This window comes from Heliconius melpomene, chromosome 4, assembly GCF_056956725.1.
Source record: "Heliconius melpomene rosina isolate 202511_hmr_F chromosome 4, ASM5695672v1, whole genome shotgun sequence".
NCBI lineage: Eukaryota > Metazoa > Arthropoda > Insecta > Lepidoptera > Nymphalidae > Heliconius > Heliconius melpomene.
The window spans coordinates 4060209-4080904 of record NC_140392.1 but is presented as its reverse complement, the minus strand read 5'-3'; the positions used below and the strand labels follow the sequence as shown (position 1 = coordinate 4080904).

General features: G+C 32.9%; 1 protein-coding gene across 4 annotated transcripts in view; it reads right to left on the bottom strand.

Moving 5' to 3' along the window:
* The window catches only part of Fur1 (Furin-like protease 1), a 157911-nt gene extending 140277 nt beyond the window's left edge, over positions 1-17634 (bottom strand). For 2 of the 4 annotated variants that reach the window (XM_085208329.1, XM_085208332.1), the window contains exons 1-2: positions 17476-17634; positions 14697-14948 (exon numbers count right to left, since the gene is read on the bottom strand). In XM_085208329.1, coding sequence (XP_085064455.1) covers positions 14697-14861 — 165 coding nt within the window. In that variant the 5' untranslated portion in view covers positions 14862-14948; positions 17476-17634. Of the gene's footprint in view, positions 1-14696; positions 15007-17475 lie in introns of all 4 variants that reach the window. The other 2 variants (XM_085208330.1, XM_085208331.1) reach the window with 2 other exon arrangements.
* Between the last annotated feature and the right edge of the window lie 3062 nt (positions 17635-20696).

Sequence of the window (20696 nt, the reverse complement as noted above, 5' to 3'; positions counted from 1 at the left end):
TTAAATTATAAACAAAAACAATCATATATTTACTTTGAACGAGACTTAAATAGAAAACAAACAAAACATTGAACAGATGTCCCGCGTGTCCCTCGTCGCTTTTTATAGTCTCAAGACAAATATGTACTTGAGTTCACAATAAATATAACTTGCAAAAGAACATTGCCAACGATTAATAGCTTTAATTGTTCGACAATTTCAAAGGAATGTATGTGGTTTTTGTTTTGTTTATACATATCAGAAAATAAACAATCCATACCTATATTATAAATTTGAAAGTAACTCTGTCTGTCTGTCTTTTATGCAATCAGGGCCAAACCGCTAATTGTGATAAAATACTCATATAGAGATACTTGAGGGTCTCGGGATGAACATAGGATACTTTTTTTTCTCATATTTGTAATATTTTCAATATGTGTACCAATGTATTAAAATACTTATTAATTTGACAAGCAATTTATTCCGCCATGTTAATAACAACCGTCGCTAAGCGACCGTTGCTAAGCAACGATTTGCAAAGTTTGTTGTTAGAAACCGTCACCCAAATTAAGCTTGCTTAACGCATCTCTCTACTGAAAACTGAAAATAATTTCATAAATATATTTAATAAATATTCGTATAGTACTAGCGGGCGTAGCCGCGTTCGGGTCCACTAGTATATAATAAGAGAATGCAAAGATTATACAGCTTATGTTTTTAGTTCAGCAATGTTAATATTAGGTACTTGCTGCAACCATATTGTCTTATAAATAGTGAAGAACCTGTTCTTTAATAGTTTTAAGCTTCTATCTTGTTTTATGGTTATAACATAAAATTTAATGTTCTTTTTGCAGAAAATATTTTTTAACGTACCTATGGGAATGTTACTTTTTATGTAGCTACTGCTATATTATGTAAACGTACTTTGAAATTAAGTAATAAAACATAGCCTTAATAAGTTCTGCTTTAATATTAATTCAGCTTTTAATAAAAATGTATAACAATATTAATTAATATAATAATATTGATGAAAAGTATGTAAAAGATAATAATAATAGTATCTTCGCCTACTTGTTAAAGTCAGCTTCACGCTGTAATCCCGCACACAGCAGGGTAGGCAGAGGGAACCTAGTGTTAAAACACTCTGTTCCCCACTTTCTGCCGAATTTTGGAGGCATTGCATGTTGAGTGGCAGATCTCAACGCCGCGCTTTGCCTCGACATCAGAGCGAAGAAATGAAAATATAAACGTTAATAATTATTTCACTTCCTCGAGTGGGGATCGAACCCACAACCGTCACGTTACAGCCATACCATTGTGTTGCTGCGCCACGACGGCCTCGACTACGACTTGTTAAAGTAATAATGATAAGAGCTTTATTGATGAAATTAACTTGAAAACTTGAGACGAAGAGCATATAACAAACAAGAAACTTTACCTCGAGATTTATAATCTATCTAAGCAAACAAAATGGACGTTGTTACCTTTAATAAAAATTATACGCCTTGATGCAAAAAAAATCTTTTTCCTTGTAATATTTAAGTATAAATAAATAAATATTACAGTTTTCTTATTTAAGTGGTCACATTAAGAACATAACCTTTAAGTACCAATTTGGTCTCACATCATCAAAGATAAGGAATATCCTATAATCGTCAATTATCTTTTTATTTTCAACAGAATTCAAATATAAACAAAAAATTAAGTACTTAATTTCCTTAAATGATGGCTGTCGAAAAAAAATATTAAATCCTTATGTTTTGAGGCACAACATGATTGGTGATCGCTATAATAATAATGATGATGATGATGCCATCATCCATGCTGGGACGTACTGACCGCACGCGATGCTTGTGAATTTGATGTTATATAAAGGAATATTTATATTTAAATTATTTTTTACATTCAACACTCCATGTTTTTCTTTAGACAGAATAAGAGACATAGTGATCTTTCACTAATTTGTCTATTCCAATTTAAACATGTGTAAAGATAAATTATGGTTGGCGCTTGATGAAGGAGGCCTACGTTCAGCAGTGAACGGCGATAGGCTGATGAAAAAAAAAATGAAAAAAGATAAATTAAAACAGAAAAATGATAATAATAACAACTATTTGGGGCCAGCAGTGGCGTAGGGGGATTCATACTCGAGAAAATGAAATATTGAATATTTTCACTTCTTCCACCACCACCGCCACTCAACACGCATCTCCAGAATTCACCATAAAATGGGGAACGGAATTGTCATAATGGGAACGGAGTATCTTAACACTGTGGGACACAGCGTGAAACAACACAAAAAGTAATAATAAAAAAATACTAATAACTACGTCCGTTCCCTGCGACCTTGATTAGGACAAATTCAGGTACAAGTTTTTTCAACTTCGTCCAATGTCCGACCACCTTTAGTATGGTATAATCAGTCCCTGACATTCTAATAACACGACTAGCTTCTTATTACGGCGTCTACTATATGTAGTATATGTCATTATGTTTTGCTTTATTCGGGATTTATAATAGCTTCGAGCATTTGGTACTCAGAGGCCAATGACAAGTGGTTTGGTACCTAAATCCATACCTATATTATAAATTCGAAAGTAACTCTGTCTGTTTGTCTGTCTGTCTTTTGCACATTTAATTGTGATAAAATACTCATATAGAGATACTTGAGGGTCTCGGGATGAACATAGGATACCTTTTTTTCTCATATTTTCGATATATGTATACCAATATATTAAAATACTTATTAATTTGACATGCAATTTATTCCGCCATGTTAATAAACACGGTCGCTATGCGACCGTTGCTAAGCAACGATTTGCAAAGTTTGTTGTTAGAAAACGTCACTCAAAACGAACTTGCTTAACGCATCTCTCTATTGAAAATTGTAAATAATTTTGTAAATATATTTAATAAATATTCGTATAGTTCAAGCGGGCGTAGCCGTGTTCGGGCCCACTAGTTATTTATAAATCTAATATTTGGACAAGTGTAATAACCGTATTCAAATAAAATACTTCTAAGACATTTTGTTCTAAAACAATGTATTTACTAAATTTAAATTGGAAATAATATTTGGATTCCAGTTATTAAGATATATTCCATTAGGATCGAGTTCATTAAATCTTCGATATTTGAATGTGAACTTAATTTACTTTACAGAATTTTCATAGTTCGACAAGTCTATGAAGTTTATGATACGTATCACGAAGTCATTCAAACTTCGTAAAACCGCATACCAAGTAAGAAGCAACGAGTCGATGGAAATTCCAAAAGTTTTCAGAATTAATGGTTTTCTTTATCCGAGTTTTAATGCCAATCTAGTTCTTGAGATACCATCGTGAACTTATCGTATGTAAAAAGTAAAAGTTATACAAGAACTGTTTTAAAAAGATTTCAGCTTTGAGAGAAGAGATTTTGTTTGCTTTATAACTTTTAAAATTAGCTTCACGCTGTATCCCGCTGAATTCTAGAGGCATTGCGCCTTAAGTGGCGGAATTAAACGCCGCGCTTTGCTACGGCCCCAGAGCGATATCCATTGAAGGATTATCTAGAAAACGGTAAATATCTCCTTTCTGGATGGACAATTTAATATCACTCAAGTAAGACCCAAATCCCAAATATAGTTTGCATAACATAAGACAATCTTACTAAACACAAATAAATGGATCAGTCAAGTTACTCGTAAGATGGCAATTTGCTGGGTCAATGGATTTAAGATAAAGAGCAACAGGAACTTGGACCTTTTCTAATATACATACCTATGTCTGTTCGGAATGCCTATACGATAATAAAAGGAGAGGTCATTTTTTGATGAGTTTGGGATCATTTTAATTTGAATAAAGGGTTTTTTTTGTTCAAATAAAGTTTTATTTTTCTGCTTAAAAAGTTGTGGTATGTTAACAGCTAAAGGGTATGAGATGACTTGATAAATTACCCCGTAATTACGATATTTTGGTAATAAAAGAGGGTAGAGGGTGGCTTTCGTTGAAAATTTAAGTAGATGTCGCATCTTAAATCCAAATTATATATATATAAAATTTTTTTAAAGAATATATTTTAGGTTGTCATTTAAATTGCTTTCTTTCAATTAATGTTAATCTAAATAAGAAATGTATTAAAATTTAAGTTTTAGACACATAGATTAAATAAAAATAATGGTATAACTATTGAAAAAAAATACCTATATTTTATTAAATATATTATAATAAAAGGTGTGCTTATTAATGTAAAAGTACATAAAAAAACTTGAAACGTGTAGAACCACGTTAAAATGTCAACTTTAATCATACGTAGTCGACAAAGGAATGTAATATGGCAATAATCCAAAGTATAATATTTACCAACAAAGGAATTCAAATTAAGGAGCGATCTTATAAATGTTATTTCCAAATATCTCCTCGCACAATTTCCACGTTCTGAATGTTATCAGATCGAAAATTATTGAAGCTTCAACACTAACCCTTTGTCTATAAGACGCCATTTGTACGAATCAAGACAACACTATCTGATTATATTGCTCCTATATCAAAGGAATATCTTCGTAAATGCTTGAAATATTATAATATCAAAATATGTAACGTAATATATGAGACCAAAACGGAGATGGTGGGACGAGCTGGACCATTATAGGCCTGACTGGTACTCAATAGCCCTAAATAGACCGGAATGGAAGAAGTGGAGAGAGGCCTTTGCCCAACAATGGGATGGTGTAGGCTAGGGAAAAAAAAATATGAGAGGGAACCTAAAGTTAAAACACTCCGTTATCCATTTTCCATCGAATTGTAGAGACATTGCGTTGGGTGATGTCCGAAATCTTGAGAAAATGAGTTTTCTTTATCAAATATCTCAAGTTTTTTTTTTTTATTTCCTCTCACAAAATACTAACAGACTATAAAATTATAATAGACTATAAAAAATAAAAACAATATTAAGTATTATTTATTATTTATTATCTGTACATTAATGAGTTTTAAGTTTAACATCTCATTTAGCTTGCTTCCTTTGAGTGTCAGTCTTTGACGACGTATTAATTTGATCCGCCGGAATTGGAATCCTCTTTGCGGAATGAAAGAAATGGTTGTTGTGTAACGACATCGGCTCTTTGCTTAGATACTATCCTCACCTACTTATGAAAATAATTGCTTTTTTTTTCATTTTCACGCTGTATCCCGCACATAGCTGATTAGGCAGTGGGCACATGGAGTTTCGTTTTCGGCCTAGTGGTAAGACATTACGTTCCTATTAAGACAAGTCACAAGAACGAAGAAATGAAAATATTAAATATTTCATTTCCTTGAATGGGAATCGAACCCACATCCTGTCGTGTTTGCAGTCATATGCTTGCGCGACTGCGCTACAACTGACCTTGATTTCTCTTACAATTGCAATACAATTAAGAATTATTCATAAACTGTTTTGTTATAATGGTTGTTTGATATGAATCCAGTAACTTAAACAAATAAGAATATTTATTCACTTCTCGTCATATATAACAGTTAAGTAAAGTTCAATAATCGATAAAATAAACCTACCACTATAAGCCATATATAGGGCATAGGCGAAATTAATGCAATCGGTTTAGAGAAGGCCAAGCGACAGACTTTGTGGCCATTGGAAGATAAAGCCGCCGACACAAAGCAGGTACCCTCGACCCCCCACCCGCTCCCTGAGGCAAGGGGACCGTTTAAGCCGACGACGATTGCCCCTCACAAAAGACAGTCGCGAACCCCGCCCTCGCTTTCGACTGCAGAATGGAGACGAAAGAAAACGGAATCTCATTCCGAGCCAAGCCTCATTGTCGAGAATCTCTCACAATTGCTTTTTCAATTTTACAATCCTCTCAAACTATTCCTTAGTTAGGCTCTCGATTTGTCGCTGCTTGTGATGTTTAAACAACTCGAGCTTTAAATTATTATTGGTTAATAGAATTAACTCCAGAGATCAGATGGGACTAATAATGCATAGGGGAGAAAGAGAGAGAAAGACATATTTAGGTTGAAAATTTATTATTTTCCTTAAAGACAACGACACAGTTCAGTGGGTCATTCTCCGCAGCGGAGCCAACAGATTTTGGCAATACGCCGACAGTTTTGATGTGTATGCGTCCGATCGCATCACCGGAAACATGAGCTTGGGCATGTACTAAAAACTACTATTTCTAACATTTTATTTCGTAATGTTTCTTATATGTACGAAAAAAAGCCGTTGAAGCTGTTGAGATTTCGATCCCACTCGAGGAAGTGAAATATTTATTTACGTTTATATTTCCATTTCTTCACTCTGGTGTCGAGGCAAAGCGCGGCGTTGAGTTCTGCCACTCAACACGCAATGCCTCCAGAATTCGGCAGAAAATGTGAATGAAGTGTCTATATGTAGGTCTTATAAACATTTTTTTCACTTTAATGATGATTTTGAGAAAGAAATGTAAATACACAATAATATAAAACATTCATTCAGAAGTTATCTTTTATTTCTTTTTCACCCAATTCTTCAAATCCATTTAAATAGAATTAAAACAATATTTATTGTTATACAGGAATTATCTACAAAGGAACGGGCGCCATTCTGTTCATGTTATTTGAACTACGCCGAATCTCTTTTATTTCATACGACGCTGGCAGCAGCCTTTTGTGCTCACCTTACATTTCTGAATTTACTTTGAAAATGTTAGTTGAAAATTGTTTTGTATAGATGTAATGATCCATCACTTATGTCCATATAAAATAAACATAGGACCCACATTAATAATATTCCCTATTTATAAGTCTTCCATTTACATATTATTAAGCATTCAATACAATTTAATTATGGTTTATATTTGAAAAGCAGATTGTGCTCCATAAAAATTTTCGATAAAATATTATTTAAAAATCGATTTAATTATGAATTACTCTATTTCCATAATCTATCGATCGGTCGGAGGCACTGGTGCTTAGGTTCCTAATGCCTGACACGTAAAAATACGGATAATGGTGACAAAGATAGAAAATATACACCTTTGTATAATAACAAAATTCCACAGAGGTAAGCTGTTTGAAGGCAATAATTTATGATGGACACCTACAAGACCTCGCGTCATCCACAATACATTTCTTACACGAAGCATCACGATTAATGCACATCTCGCACGCGACAACCACTAAAATATTATTCCTTTTTGTGTACTTCTACTGTTAAGGAATAATTACAGGTAATATATATAAAAGACCAGTCGTAGCGAAGGTTATGGGTTCGACATTCAAAAGGTATGGAGGCAAAGTGCGGCGTTTAGTTCCGCCACTCAACATACGGAAAATAAAGAACAGAGTGTCTTAACACCACCTTCCTCTGTGCGGAATTCAGCGTGAAGCATAGTTTATATAAACAATGATAATTTTCCATCAAATATTTCAGGCAAGAAGACCTAAGAATATTTTCGTTAGGTAATTCCAAAAAGCCATTAATCACGAAGGTCAATGATTTACTTGAGGCCAACATTGGAATAGCTCGAACTAATTGATATCATTTATAACAATCTTTGTTGAACTGAATTGCCTTATAACAGTTAACGATGAGTCCTCTCTCCTCCCATCACAGTTTCATATATTTTGTTGAACTACCACAATAACAATCAATCCCTAAAGGCAATCTAATATGTGTAAGTGGATATATTATCTTCAAGCATTAGTTTCACTATAAGCTATGAAAATCTTCAAATATATTTCGTCATAGTTTAATTTTTATTAAGAATTGTATTTAAATTGGTTGAACTGTTTCTGAGATTAGAAAAAAAACACTAACAAACAGACAACATTTGATAAGTTATTGTTTTGGGTTCTATTACATTAATAATAGTTTTCCTGATATATCGTCCATGTACAGATAAAGATAAGTTACGATTTTATTACATGTAACAATAACGCTATTTCTTAGTTAAATCTGTGATATATTGCTTTACGACAATTAATATCCAGAAACAATGAACACATATAACAATACTGAAATTTAATTTAACACTAGAATCAATTCATAGAGGCGAGGCAAATGTCAATAGTGACATAAAATTCACTTTTATTACACAATTCAAAGATTTTAAAATGATTCTTTCTATTCAACGAAAAGAATAGCATAATTTTAAAATAAAAAATTCACGCTGTATCCCGCATACAGCAGGATAGGCATTCATTGTGAATAGTTTTTCAGTTCCAACACTTTCAGCTAAATATGAGACATTGCGTATAGATTGGCGGTGCTTAACGCCGCATTCTAAAATCGTTTGATCAAAAATACTTATTAGCAACAAAAGTAAATGAAAAGCAAGCTTTAAATCAAATACAACACAGCAGGTAGGTATGAAATGAACTAAATCTTTTGTTTATTGTCTAGGAACGCAGACCCATTAGAATTAATGTTTCAATAACTAATGGGATGTGCACGGCACGCTGTCCGTAACACGCTTATTTACGAACAGTATTGTAGATTACAGTCATATACATATATATAGTCACTAGTTTAGCAGTCTATATAATATTAGCAAAATTAGACTTTTTAATATTTTGGTTTAAACTTACGTTATATATGAATCTTTTAGAGCCTTGTCTAGTTTGACATAGTTTTCTTATATCATTATTATTACGTTTTTAGCTTCACATTGTACCTCGCACACAGCAGAGAAGGCAGAGAGAATGTAATATAAAGGCACTCTTCCCGAATTTCCGCTAAATTCTGGAGGCACTACGTGTTGAGGTGGACCTCAATGGCGCTGCGACGTCATACCATTATTTAATCACATATTCGTCCAGCAAATACGAAAGCTACCTTTATCTATTTAGTTTAAAGGTAAATACAAAAAATGAAATAACTGAAGAATTTTTGCTATAACAAAAAAAATATAATAAATATCGCCTTAACCATTTATTAAGTGTTAATTAAAATGTAATTTAATTGTTATTATTATATAAGTAATGTAATTTTATCAAAATAATAATAATTGGAGGTCATGTTTATTATAAAGTTATCAGAAAAATAATGGATAATAGCTCATTAAATAAATAATGTCAAGTTAAAAACATAACAACATTATTATAATTATTGTTACTTTTTTAAACTTAGGCATTTTCGAGGTCATGATTTAAGTGATCAGTGATTTCTTTTTTTAACCGACTTTTGTAAGAAAAGGAGGTTTTATTAATTTTTTTTGGTACGATAAAAATATCTTTAAACTTAAGAATTAAAAAAAATGTCAGTCAGGTCAGTATCACACAAAAATATATATTTCCAGTTTAAGTAATATTTTTCTCTCACTCAAAAGAAGATACGAAAACTAAATTTGAATCATCAACACCAAATATGCATCACAAAGCCATAAACATTCAAACTCCTACAATGGATTTGGAGAAAACGAAGAAATAACGGTGATTTTTTTTTTTCAAATAATATACGTCTTACGTCATTCACTTGTCAAGACGAGTGAGTCACTGACGGTTCTTCATCGTTCTCATTACTTTTAATAATATAATTGTTGTGTCTGTCGATTGCTTTATTGCAATTAAATGTCTACAGACATAAACATTGATAAAATAAGTCGTATTATATAGAAGCATTAGAGGCCAGTCCTAGTCACCGGTTGTGGATTCGATTCCCACTCAACGTAATACGTCCAGAATTCACCAGAAATGGCGAACGGTAGTCATTTAATGGGAACGGAGTCTCTTAACATTGGGTTCCTAGGTTCCCTCTGCCTACTCTACTATGTGAAGGATATAGGTTGACATTCTTTTGCTAAACAGAACTAGTTTTTAGCACAAAAAAAAATTTAAGCATTTAAATATTTATTCTTTCTTTTTGTAATTAAGCATCAAGAGGCTGAAATTAAAATTATTTACAAAATAATAGAATACAGAAGTCACGTTTCAAATCAGGGTGAAACAGTCGACACACTTTAGATAACGGTAAATAGATAAGAAGATTTGCGTGCGCGCGACAAATGTCATCTTATTGGTTGGTACGCTTGCTTTTGTTTTATGAAAGACTAGCGGCCCGCTCGCGGTTTCACCCGCGTTAACTACTTTATTATTAATTTCTGTCTCTATGAATACCTACGTCTTATAAGTGATGTCCATGCAAAATTTGAGACTCCTAGCATTTGTAGTAACGAAGTTTCATACAAAATTTCAACCCCAAATACAACCCCTTCGAAGTCGAATATTGCAAATTCCCGTCTTAACGAGCACCTACGCCCTATAAGTAACTCCTATGCAAAATTTGAGATTCCTAGCACATGTAGTTTCTGAGATTTCGTGATGAGTGAGTGACCTTTCGATTTTATATATATAGATAGAAGATATAAGATAAAGGAGGAGCAACAGTTGTATACTTATGGGTTGCATTCTTATACTTATTGTATAACTTGAATAAAATTATAATGCATATTTGCAAACTGGGTGTGACTGTAAACGAGACGGTAATGGGTTCAATTCCTATTCGGGGAATGAAATATTTAATATTTTAATTTTTTTCACTCTGGTAACGAGTAACGGTACCTAGTGTTATCTTGCCAGAGTCCCGCTCTAACTAAGAATAAGTACTAGGTTAAGTTTTTTTTTTCAACATACAGTTTCGCGAAATCGGCGAGAAAACAAAGTACATTGACAATCAGCTCTATCTGCCTACCATGCCTTATGAGAAAATTTAGTTAATATTTAAATGTTCACAAAAAAATACTAGCAACATATCTTTAACTTCTTAAATAACGATATGAATATAAGAATATTACACCTTCGTTCAAGCACAGGCCTTCCAACTCCTCAGGGTATTCCCAAATCAAAATCATCAGCAACTTCAACTCTAACCGAGATGTAGCGAATAAGATAATAGTTTAAGCTGTGCTCGCATGACTGCTCAACCCTAACAAACGCACACATTAAGTAAGACCATTGTCCTGTAGACAATTCTGTTTAAGTTACCAAATTACTCTACGATGTCTTAACTTAACCATATTGTTAAAGCCCTTTACAATAATGAAATATTCGTATATCTAATTTTTGATATCTTGCACGCGGAGAGAACCTAGTGTTAAGACACTCCGTTCACCATTATCCGCCGAATTCTGGAGGCATTGCATTCGAATGAGAATCGAACCCACAACCTGTCGCGTTTATAGTCACACTTTGTAGCCCTGCGCCACGGCTAGCCTCTATACCTAGAACGTAATAGATATCTAGGAAATTAGAATATAATATATATCTAGCAAATAATATATATCTAGCTTTTTACCGTATTCTCGGAGAGCCGGAGCCATAGCCTGAGTTAAATTTTCCTCATCAAACAAATCCCCTTTTTCTACATTTATTATTAAAGTTTTCAATTATAAATCTTTCCATAAATGTCAACGTTAAAACTCACGTTCACAATCTTGTAAAAATCCAATTTATAATTTAGTTCTGAACTACCTACAATATTTCCATTCCAAAAAAACTGAACGTCGAGTTGCGTCATGTGCTATTTCCTATCAAAAACGTGTCGATGGCGAAATGACAGCATCCTTTTGTGTGAGCCAGCATCAAAGCATCTGTTCTCTCTATATCGTACAACGGCTTTCAGACTAAATGGTGCTGATGGCTGCATGCTCTTAAAATATTGTATAGGTGTTTATGGGATATCTTATTACTTGTGCACGTGGTTGCGAGTTCGAATTCCGGTCAGAGGAATGTTTGAAAAAGGTTTTTCGATTAGTCTGTTCTGGTAATGGCTAATAAAGTATCAGGAGTTGAAGAAGGGTTCATCTCAACACCAAATATAATCTGCACCAAAATACACGAAAATAAAGAAAATGTAAAAATTACTTTCTAGAAAAAAAACAGTAAAAAACCAAACAACACTGCTTTAATAACAACAATGAATCTCGCGCTACCGTGAAAAAAAAAACCCATTGATGCGTTTGTTATGTAGCCCAATAAATAGTCGTAAAATTTTTATGGGTTCCTTTGAATCCGTTGAATTACAATAAAATGGAAGAATTAGTATAGTGTGATATATGATGTTTGGATCACAACATATTTCTTCAATCGAATCTATTTTTATTTCTTTAGCTTTTTAGCTAAAGTCCGATTAATTAGTAAAATATTGTAGAACAACTTGAAACAAAGCTTCACGCTGCTTCAGCAGAGTAGGCAAAGGGAACCTCTTTCCATTCCCCATGTAATATAATAGTATATCTCGTATTTAATACTAATACTCGAATTAGACATGCAATCGCTAGCAATAGCCATCTACGGTTTGTCTTCGTTTAAACCCTACATTTTTTTTTCTTTTTTTTTTTCAGCTTCACGCTATACCCTGATCCAGAACCTAATATTAAGACATTCCTCTCCCCATTTTGGCCGAATTCTGGCGTAGCCATTGCGTATGGAGTTGCGGATCTCAACGCCGCGCCTTACTTCCAACAATAGAGCGAAGAAAAAATGAATAAAGCCACAATCATAACCTTTTGCGGTTCCCAACACCTAAAATCAAAGAGCTGTCGTCCCTCGAAACTAAAATAGTACGTTATAAACAGACGAATTCACGTTGTCACATTAAATAAATAAGTCCTCCCACTTAAATTTCCTCCGTTTATTTCTGTCTCCCTGCATCTTGTGAATGCTTTCTTTAAATGGAAGTAGAATTAGTTTAAGAGATTTAAGCGTTAAAACATCTACTGCATCACCAACATTTCCTTTTGGGCTAACGTTTTAATACTATTAGTTGTATAAACAGAACTACACTGGTATTTCTATTCACTTAAAATATTTTCTCTTAGCTTCACGCTGAATAATGGATGTAGCAGGACTAAGGGAGGCTAGTGTTAAAACACTCCGTTTCTCACTTTCCGCTTAATTCTGAAGGAATCGAACCCATACTGGCCTCGACTCCGATTTAATATATTTGTTTCTATACATTTAAATTGTAGTTTACTAATCATATCATAGAATAGTACAACGCGGACAAACATACAAAATTGGATGTTTCCCTTAATTTAGTTTTACATAGGTTTGCAGCATATGCGGTCGACTAGAAATAACTCACTAATTTTATCACTGCAGCAGTCTTGACGACGCGGCCATTTGATACAGTCGGTCGCTTTAATAAATAAGTTTAGCTTGGTTTTAGAATTTCATATTTATACATTAACTAGTGGACTTGGGCGGCTTCGCCCGCTTGAACTATATGAACATTTATTAAATATATTTATGAAAGTAATTTTTATATAAATAAATTTTTATTATTTATAATTTTTCTTCCCATACAATCTTTCAACCCCTTAGGAGTCCAATATTGCAAATTTCCGTCTTAGCGAGCACCGTCCTATAAATAAATCCTATGCAAAATTTCAGATTTCTAGCACATGTAGTTTCTGAGATTTCTTTTGATATAGATTGATATAGATGTTTTCATTGAACCCATAACCTCGTGTTTACAGTCACATGCTTGTGACTGGTTGTGGTTCGATTTCCACTTGAGGAAATTTAATATTTATTACTTTCATTTGTTCACTTTGGTATGGACGCAGAGTGGGCGTTGAGTTCCGCCACTCAACATGGAATGACTCGTGTGAAGGCTAAAAAATGTTACTTAAATGTAGACTAGGTACTGCTTTTAACATTACCATATATCTAATTCATAATTTAAAAAAATAATTAATTTTTAACAAAAAGAAAAACCGACTTCTAACAACGAAGTAAAAAGTGAAAAATAATTTAACAAAGAATTTATAATTTTGAAGTGAAAAAAAATACAGTCGAATTGATAACCTCCTTTTCTTACAGAAGTCGGTTAATAAAATGAACTTATATACCAGTGTCTATACACGTTAAATTGGTTACCTAACCTCACAACGAAAAAAATATAATATAAGATCGCTTCAAATTCTAGCAACTGTATTTTTAAGGTAGATCTAGATAACCTAGCAGATATTTCAATCTACTCTCGTTGTCCGCTTATTCAGTGCTGACATTTTTCCAGCTATTTAAAATATCTATTGTAGTTTGTATTTTCTCTTTCTCGTGTTCTCCATACAACGTGACATTGGCGAAGAGATTTTGTGCTTAATTGGCACGCCCGGAACGTCACAATAAAAGAACTGAGCTGACTATTACAGCACATTTCAGAGGGGGCTGGTAGTACAGGGTTTATAGGTTCGAATCCCACTTAGTATATCTATATATATAAAATCGAAAGGTCACTCACTCATCACGAAATCTCAGAAACTACATGTGCTAGGAATCTCAAATTTTGCATAGGAGATACTTATAGGACGTAGGTGCTCGCTAAGACAGGAATTTGAAATATTCGACTTCTAAGGGGTTGTTTTTGGGGTTGAAAGTTTGTATGAAACTTCGTTACTACAAATGCTAGAAATTAATAATAACGTAGTACACGCAGGCGAAGCCGCGGGCGGGCCGCTAGTATTATTATATATTTTTAATACTATTTATATAATAAGATTTCTGTAGACCTAGATAAAGGTAACATTGTAACAAGTTGGCCTTGTATCAATCCACGTGCGTAAGGTGCGAAATTAACGCGGAAACCGCAATCGGTCAATGTCGAGTAATTGTTTGAATTCTCAATTCAATATCAGTTTTGGCACAATATAAGTAGCATTTGCATTGTTCTTAAAACAATTAGTAATATCAATTGATAAGACATTATTATCAGAATTACATACTGTTCTTAGGAAGTTTAATCTGGCTTACCTCTCCAAGGTTGATAAAGCCGTGCTCCAAGGCGACGGCATCCGCAGCCTCGTCCCCAGCTGGTATGTGGACAGCCCATGTCGGCGTGTAATGCGCAAGCGCAACTCTTATCAACGACATCAAAGGCACCAAGATGGCAAAGGATAGTATTACTTCCCGCGCCATCGCACACACACTCACGAGCTAGTACTTGTCAGCATGGCACACACACACCTAAGTGGGTTTTTTTTTGGTAGCTTTTTTTATCTTAAACTGAAATGTAGAGGACGTTGCCTTAGTTAACGTTTTAATATTGTGAATTTAATGTTATCTTAAAATTAACGGGTTTATATCGAGCGTGGGTGTGGTATTTCAGGTCGTACAGTACTTGTTTTACATTGATTGTTTTTGTATACTTTAGTTAGTTATTAAGTAACTTTTGGTCGAATATTTTAACGATTGTTTTTTTTCAGCCTACGTCTTAGTCCTTCCCATAAAATTTAGTTATGAAATCTAAATCCGTTTACATAATACAAAATCAAAGATAGATTTATTTATCTTCGAAATAAAATATTAAATAGTAACCTAAATCAAAAGTAAAAAAAAAAAATCTCCATACGTTTGTCATAAAAACTGGGTCAAACATTAAAAGGACACAATGAAGAGTTTAGCTTTCTAGTGTACTTCTTTATGCATATACGATGCAGCTTAACGTCATTTGTATAATGTAAGAGAATTTAATATTCAACAATATTTTATTGAATATCTAACCTACCTTTTTGACAAAAATGTTAAAAATTTTAAGTTAAGTACTCGATCTCACACGAGGAAATAAAATATTTACTATTTTCATTTCGCCGTACGAATCCACCACTCAACCCGCAATGAATCCAGAATTCAGAGGAAAGTGTTTAACGGAGTGTGTCAACACTAGGGTCTCTCCTTCTCTGCTACAAGCGGGCAACAGCGTGAAAATGAAAAACAATCTAGCTCTAGCTGAATTAAGTTCATTGTACTCTAACATACACTCAATTGTTTAATTTTAAACATCTAATTACTAATAATAAACGTATTGATACTGATATGATAAAAATATATTGTTATCAGCACAGAGCTATTGATAGTAGCGTTTAAATGGCTTTCTTACTTTATTATTATAACAAGATTCTTGGTAATATTATGAAATTGTTTCTATTTTAATATATTATAGACTTGGAATATATTATTATCAGCTTCCCGCTGTATCCCGCACACAGAAGGATAGGCAGAAGGAACCTAGTGTTCGTTCATGCGTTGCCTTGAATGGGAACCGAACCCACAGCCTATGGCATTACCACGCACACTTTGTGCCTTTGAGCCATGACTGGCCTCGGAAAATTATAAGTTTATAATTTAGTAAATATTATACTGTCAGGATACTTTATGATGATATTAAATCATATAGGATACCTATTTCCGTTTTAGTATCAATTAAATTTATTTGCTATTGTTTATTTGGAATAGTTGCGCAGTTGGCCGTGCACACTGATTCCAACATGCTCACTAGTTAGTGAGCCTGCAAGGGTAGCATATTCAAATCCCTTTAGGGTATACGTTCAAAAAAAATTTAATATTTCTAGTTTGGTTATATAAATCGCTTAAGTAATATTACTTTAAATACTTATTTTTTAAATATAGACCGAAAATTTAATGAAAATTCTAAAATTTTCGTATATTTTAGAATATGTTGCATATGAAATGGTATTTCACCTTATTATCGCTTATTTAGTCCGTATATTTATTTGTATTTGCCCGGTAGATATTGAATATTCAACTGCTACTCGCCGAATGAACGTATTTGTTTTAGAGCAATTTGATTTTTGCTCTAATAATGGAAGAATTGATTATTTAAATATAAATATTCGACAAATCCCTTTTACTTAATTAAAATATAATATAAATTGCCTATAAAAATATGAACAACAGTCCTTTAAAGAAAATAACGATTTCTTCGTAAATGCAAATAACGTTGATTTATGTTTTAATATATTACTTTACGTTTAATAGTTTCCAAGTAGGTAGTTTTTATAATACCAAAAACATTTAAAATTTACAAGGTAAAGTTTTTGTGACCAGTGTCTTGTTTACTGTACCTAATTGTGTTCATTTTAAATATATGTATATAGAAGATATAACTGTGCTATAGACATAGAGACATCAATTAGCATTAAACTAACATTAAGTGATACACGTACCTACATAGATTAATAATGTAAAAATCTATTTGTTTCTTTACGAACAGAAATTAATACAGATAATTAATATAAATATTATTGTTGACGAAAAAATAATTAAGCCGTGTATATAAAGCGGTATAGAAAACAAAACTTTGCATATTTATAATTAAAACAATCAAAACGATGTTTGTTTAGCTTTGTTCAATGAATATTTTACAATCTACCTACAGGTTACTTTTATATCTCGCAGTACAGTTACTTTACAGTCAATGACTAATATATTATAAACATTTGCATGGACGACATCTTTGTTTTGAAATATTACAATAAATAATTAACAAATGCATTACATCTTATCTGTTTTCCAATTTCGTGAATTCTTTAGCGAATGAGCAATGGATATATTGCGATTTATAATCATCGAGAAGCGGATGTTTAATGGAATCCGATGGGAAGGACCAAGATTCCGTGGCACTTAGACAATACTAGCCGGTGAGAGTCGGCGCCGCTGTGACGAGCGTTCACCTCTCATCCCGTAGCAAAAAACATTAAATTTCTTTTAAATTTAAATATAAACCACGTACAAACTTAAAGCAGCGTCCACTATATTTCACAGAACACAATAATCATTATATAGCACAGCACGAGAGTCGAAGCGCGTGTTGATTACGTGGAGAACAGTAACGACACGACCACCACGTTCGCGCACGTGATGCAGACTGGCGCTGGCCGTCGTTTCGCTTGCTCTCGCCGGGCAGGCTTGCCAGCCTCTAGAAAGTTTGCCTGTGTTTAGGGATTTAATTTTTTTTTTTAATTTATGGTTGTAGTATTTTATTGTGATGGTATTATTGATATTTTTTTATGTGTAAAAATGGGTTGTGATTCGTGTTTGTTATGTTGTTATATTTGTATTTGTTTTATTATATTTATATTTATTTTATAAATGAAGGTTACGTAAAATAACGTAATCTTCCATAAAAATATATGTCGTATAAATAAATATTATATAATTCTTTATTTCATTATATAAAATTAATGAAAAATTTATTAAATCTCGTACTTTTAAAAAAATAAATAAAACACATTTTTTTTAAGTCACTGTATTCACCTAGATATACATATATTATGAAATAAATATATTCTTTTATTCACACATGAATATGATATACTTATATATCTACATATAACAAAATACGAGTAGGTATGTATGCAAAACATATAATGTCTTAACATAATATGAAATAAGATTTCATGTAATTTACGCAATATAACAAACACTGTACACACAATACACTAAAATAATTTAAATAAATAATTGTGGGTAGAGGAAAGATAAATCATAGTTTTTATCGTATCTACTAGATTACAATGCATTCCTTAATTAGATATTTTCTTAATAGTCACAATGTCTATCGATTTCTAAAATATATTAAATTTTTAAATTGGCATTTACAGGTATTTACAAATATAACAAACCTTTAAAAAATAAATTAATAGAATGTTGCTATAGCAGAAATACGATGCAATATTTTCTTTTATTATGCCTTCACGTTGTTGAAGCATTTTCGAGACATTGCGCGTTTGTGGCGGAACTTAGCGCCGCCGGGAGTAGTGTTGAGACACTCCGTTCCCCACTTTCTGGAGGCATTGCGTGTTGAGGGGCAAAACTCAACGCCGGGCATAAGCCCGAGGATAACCTCGATACCAGAGCGAAGAAATAAAAATATAAACGTAAATAAATATTTCACTTCCTCGAGTGGGGATCGAACCCACAACCGTCGCGTTACAGTCACACCCTTGTGCCGCTGCGCCACGCGGCTTCATTTTTAGTTAAGAATAAGACATATTTCTGTGTAAATTTGAACATGTTGGGAGCCAGATCAGAATCATTTAGGCATATTTTTGCTGCAGGTGACTCTTTTTATTTTTATATAGTACTGATTCTAATCGTTATGCTTCAAAAACCTAACCGGATGTGAAAGAGTTAAAGCGCAGGTTTTTTCACCGTTAACGCCATAACCTAAAGTTATATACAATTACACCTTATAATACTTACTGATTTTTAAATATTACAAAAAATATATACATACATTTAACATATATAGAATTATGTAAGGTCGTCGTAGCACAGGTACGAGGTCCTAACTGTAACGCGATTTTTTCGCTCTGGCATAAAGGTAAAAGACCGGCGTTAAGTTCCGCCACTCAAAATGCAATGCCTAGAAAAAATCGTCAAAAAGCACACACGCGACAAGTTGTGGGTTCGAGTTCGACATCCACTCGAGGAGATGAAATATTTTATAAGTATTTTAATTTCTTCGATTTGGTATTGAGGCAAAGCGCGGTGGAGTTACGCCACTTAACACGCAGTGTCTTCGGAATTTGACAACTTTCCGTGCTACATGCGGGATACAGCGTGAAAACGAAGAAAAGAACTAGTAAACCATATTTATTAAGATTGGTTAACATTATCGTGCCAATTATAGTTACAATAATAAAAAATATTTAAGTAAAAACTTAAAAAAAAAAACATTCTACAAAACGTCATACAAACGTCATTCGTCAAGTATATTTGCTTTGCTTATTATCAAACTTCGAGTAGTGTTAAAAACCTGTACTTGTAAATTATGTGGAAATATTCCATTCTTACGTAAAAACTACTTTAGATATTTTATTTGACAAAAAAAATGAATTAAACTTACCTTTTATTATATTCGTTAGATAATTATTAATTTTTTATTTCAATTTAGTTCTTCAAAATCGTGGCATGTTTCCAATTCTTCCTATTTCATCAATAAAATTGTATAGAAATCTCAATATTGTTTATCCTTTGGCTGTCTGCCTATTACATTCTTTTTTAGGCAATTGCAACATTTTATTGTAATAATTTTTATTTTAAATCATTTTCATTTCCGTACTCTAACGTGTGGCAAGAAGAAAGCGTGACCTTTCAACCACTTACACGTAATGTCTCGAATTCGTATGAAAAGGATAACCGAGTGTTGACAGAAGATTCACTATGCCTAAAAGCTGAAACAAAAAAATATAACCAAAAGAAATAAATTAAAGCAATCATACTTTTAAAATTTCTCAATATAATTGAGTGAATAAAATTAAAATTTTACTAAAGTTTAAAATAGTTATATTAGATTTTTTATAATCAATTAATCTTCCCAAATTTTCTTACAAAGCCATCATGGGAAACTTCCTTTATCAGTCACCGTACTTCTAAGTACAATTTGGATTGTCGGTGTTTTACTTGCGTTGTCATAGTTTATAAAGTGTTTTTAAGTGACGTAAAGTGTTTTTTAAAATAATATTGGGTACCTACTGAGTTTACAATTATTTTCGAGATATTTTTTTTATTTCACCATGCATTGTGGCGCTGTTGGGACTAGCGTAATACGAAGCCTTGATTGTAAGTATGTATTAAAAATAAATACTATGTAAATAATAACTTTATGAAGCCGGATTCCCACTCCAGGAATGAAATATTGGTGTCGAGGCAAAGCGTGGTGTTGAGTTCCGCCACTCAACACGCGATGCCGTGTATCTACGAACACTAGATTTCCTCTGCCTACCCTGATATGTGCCAGACGGAGCGTCAAGCTGCAAAAAAGGAAATTAATAACAGACTTGTTTCCCGATGTCTATAGACATATCCTTAGGGAAATATTATGACACTCGAGGATATATATGATATCTGGAAAATACACGAAAAAGAAATTGTAACAAGCGTATAAGAATTCCAACGTACTATTTTGCAGCTTGGATTCTTACTTAGGACTAGTAATTTAATTGGAGC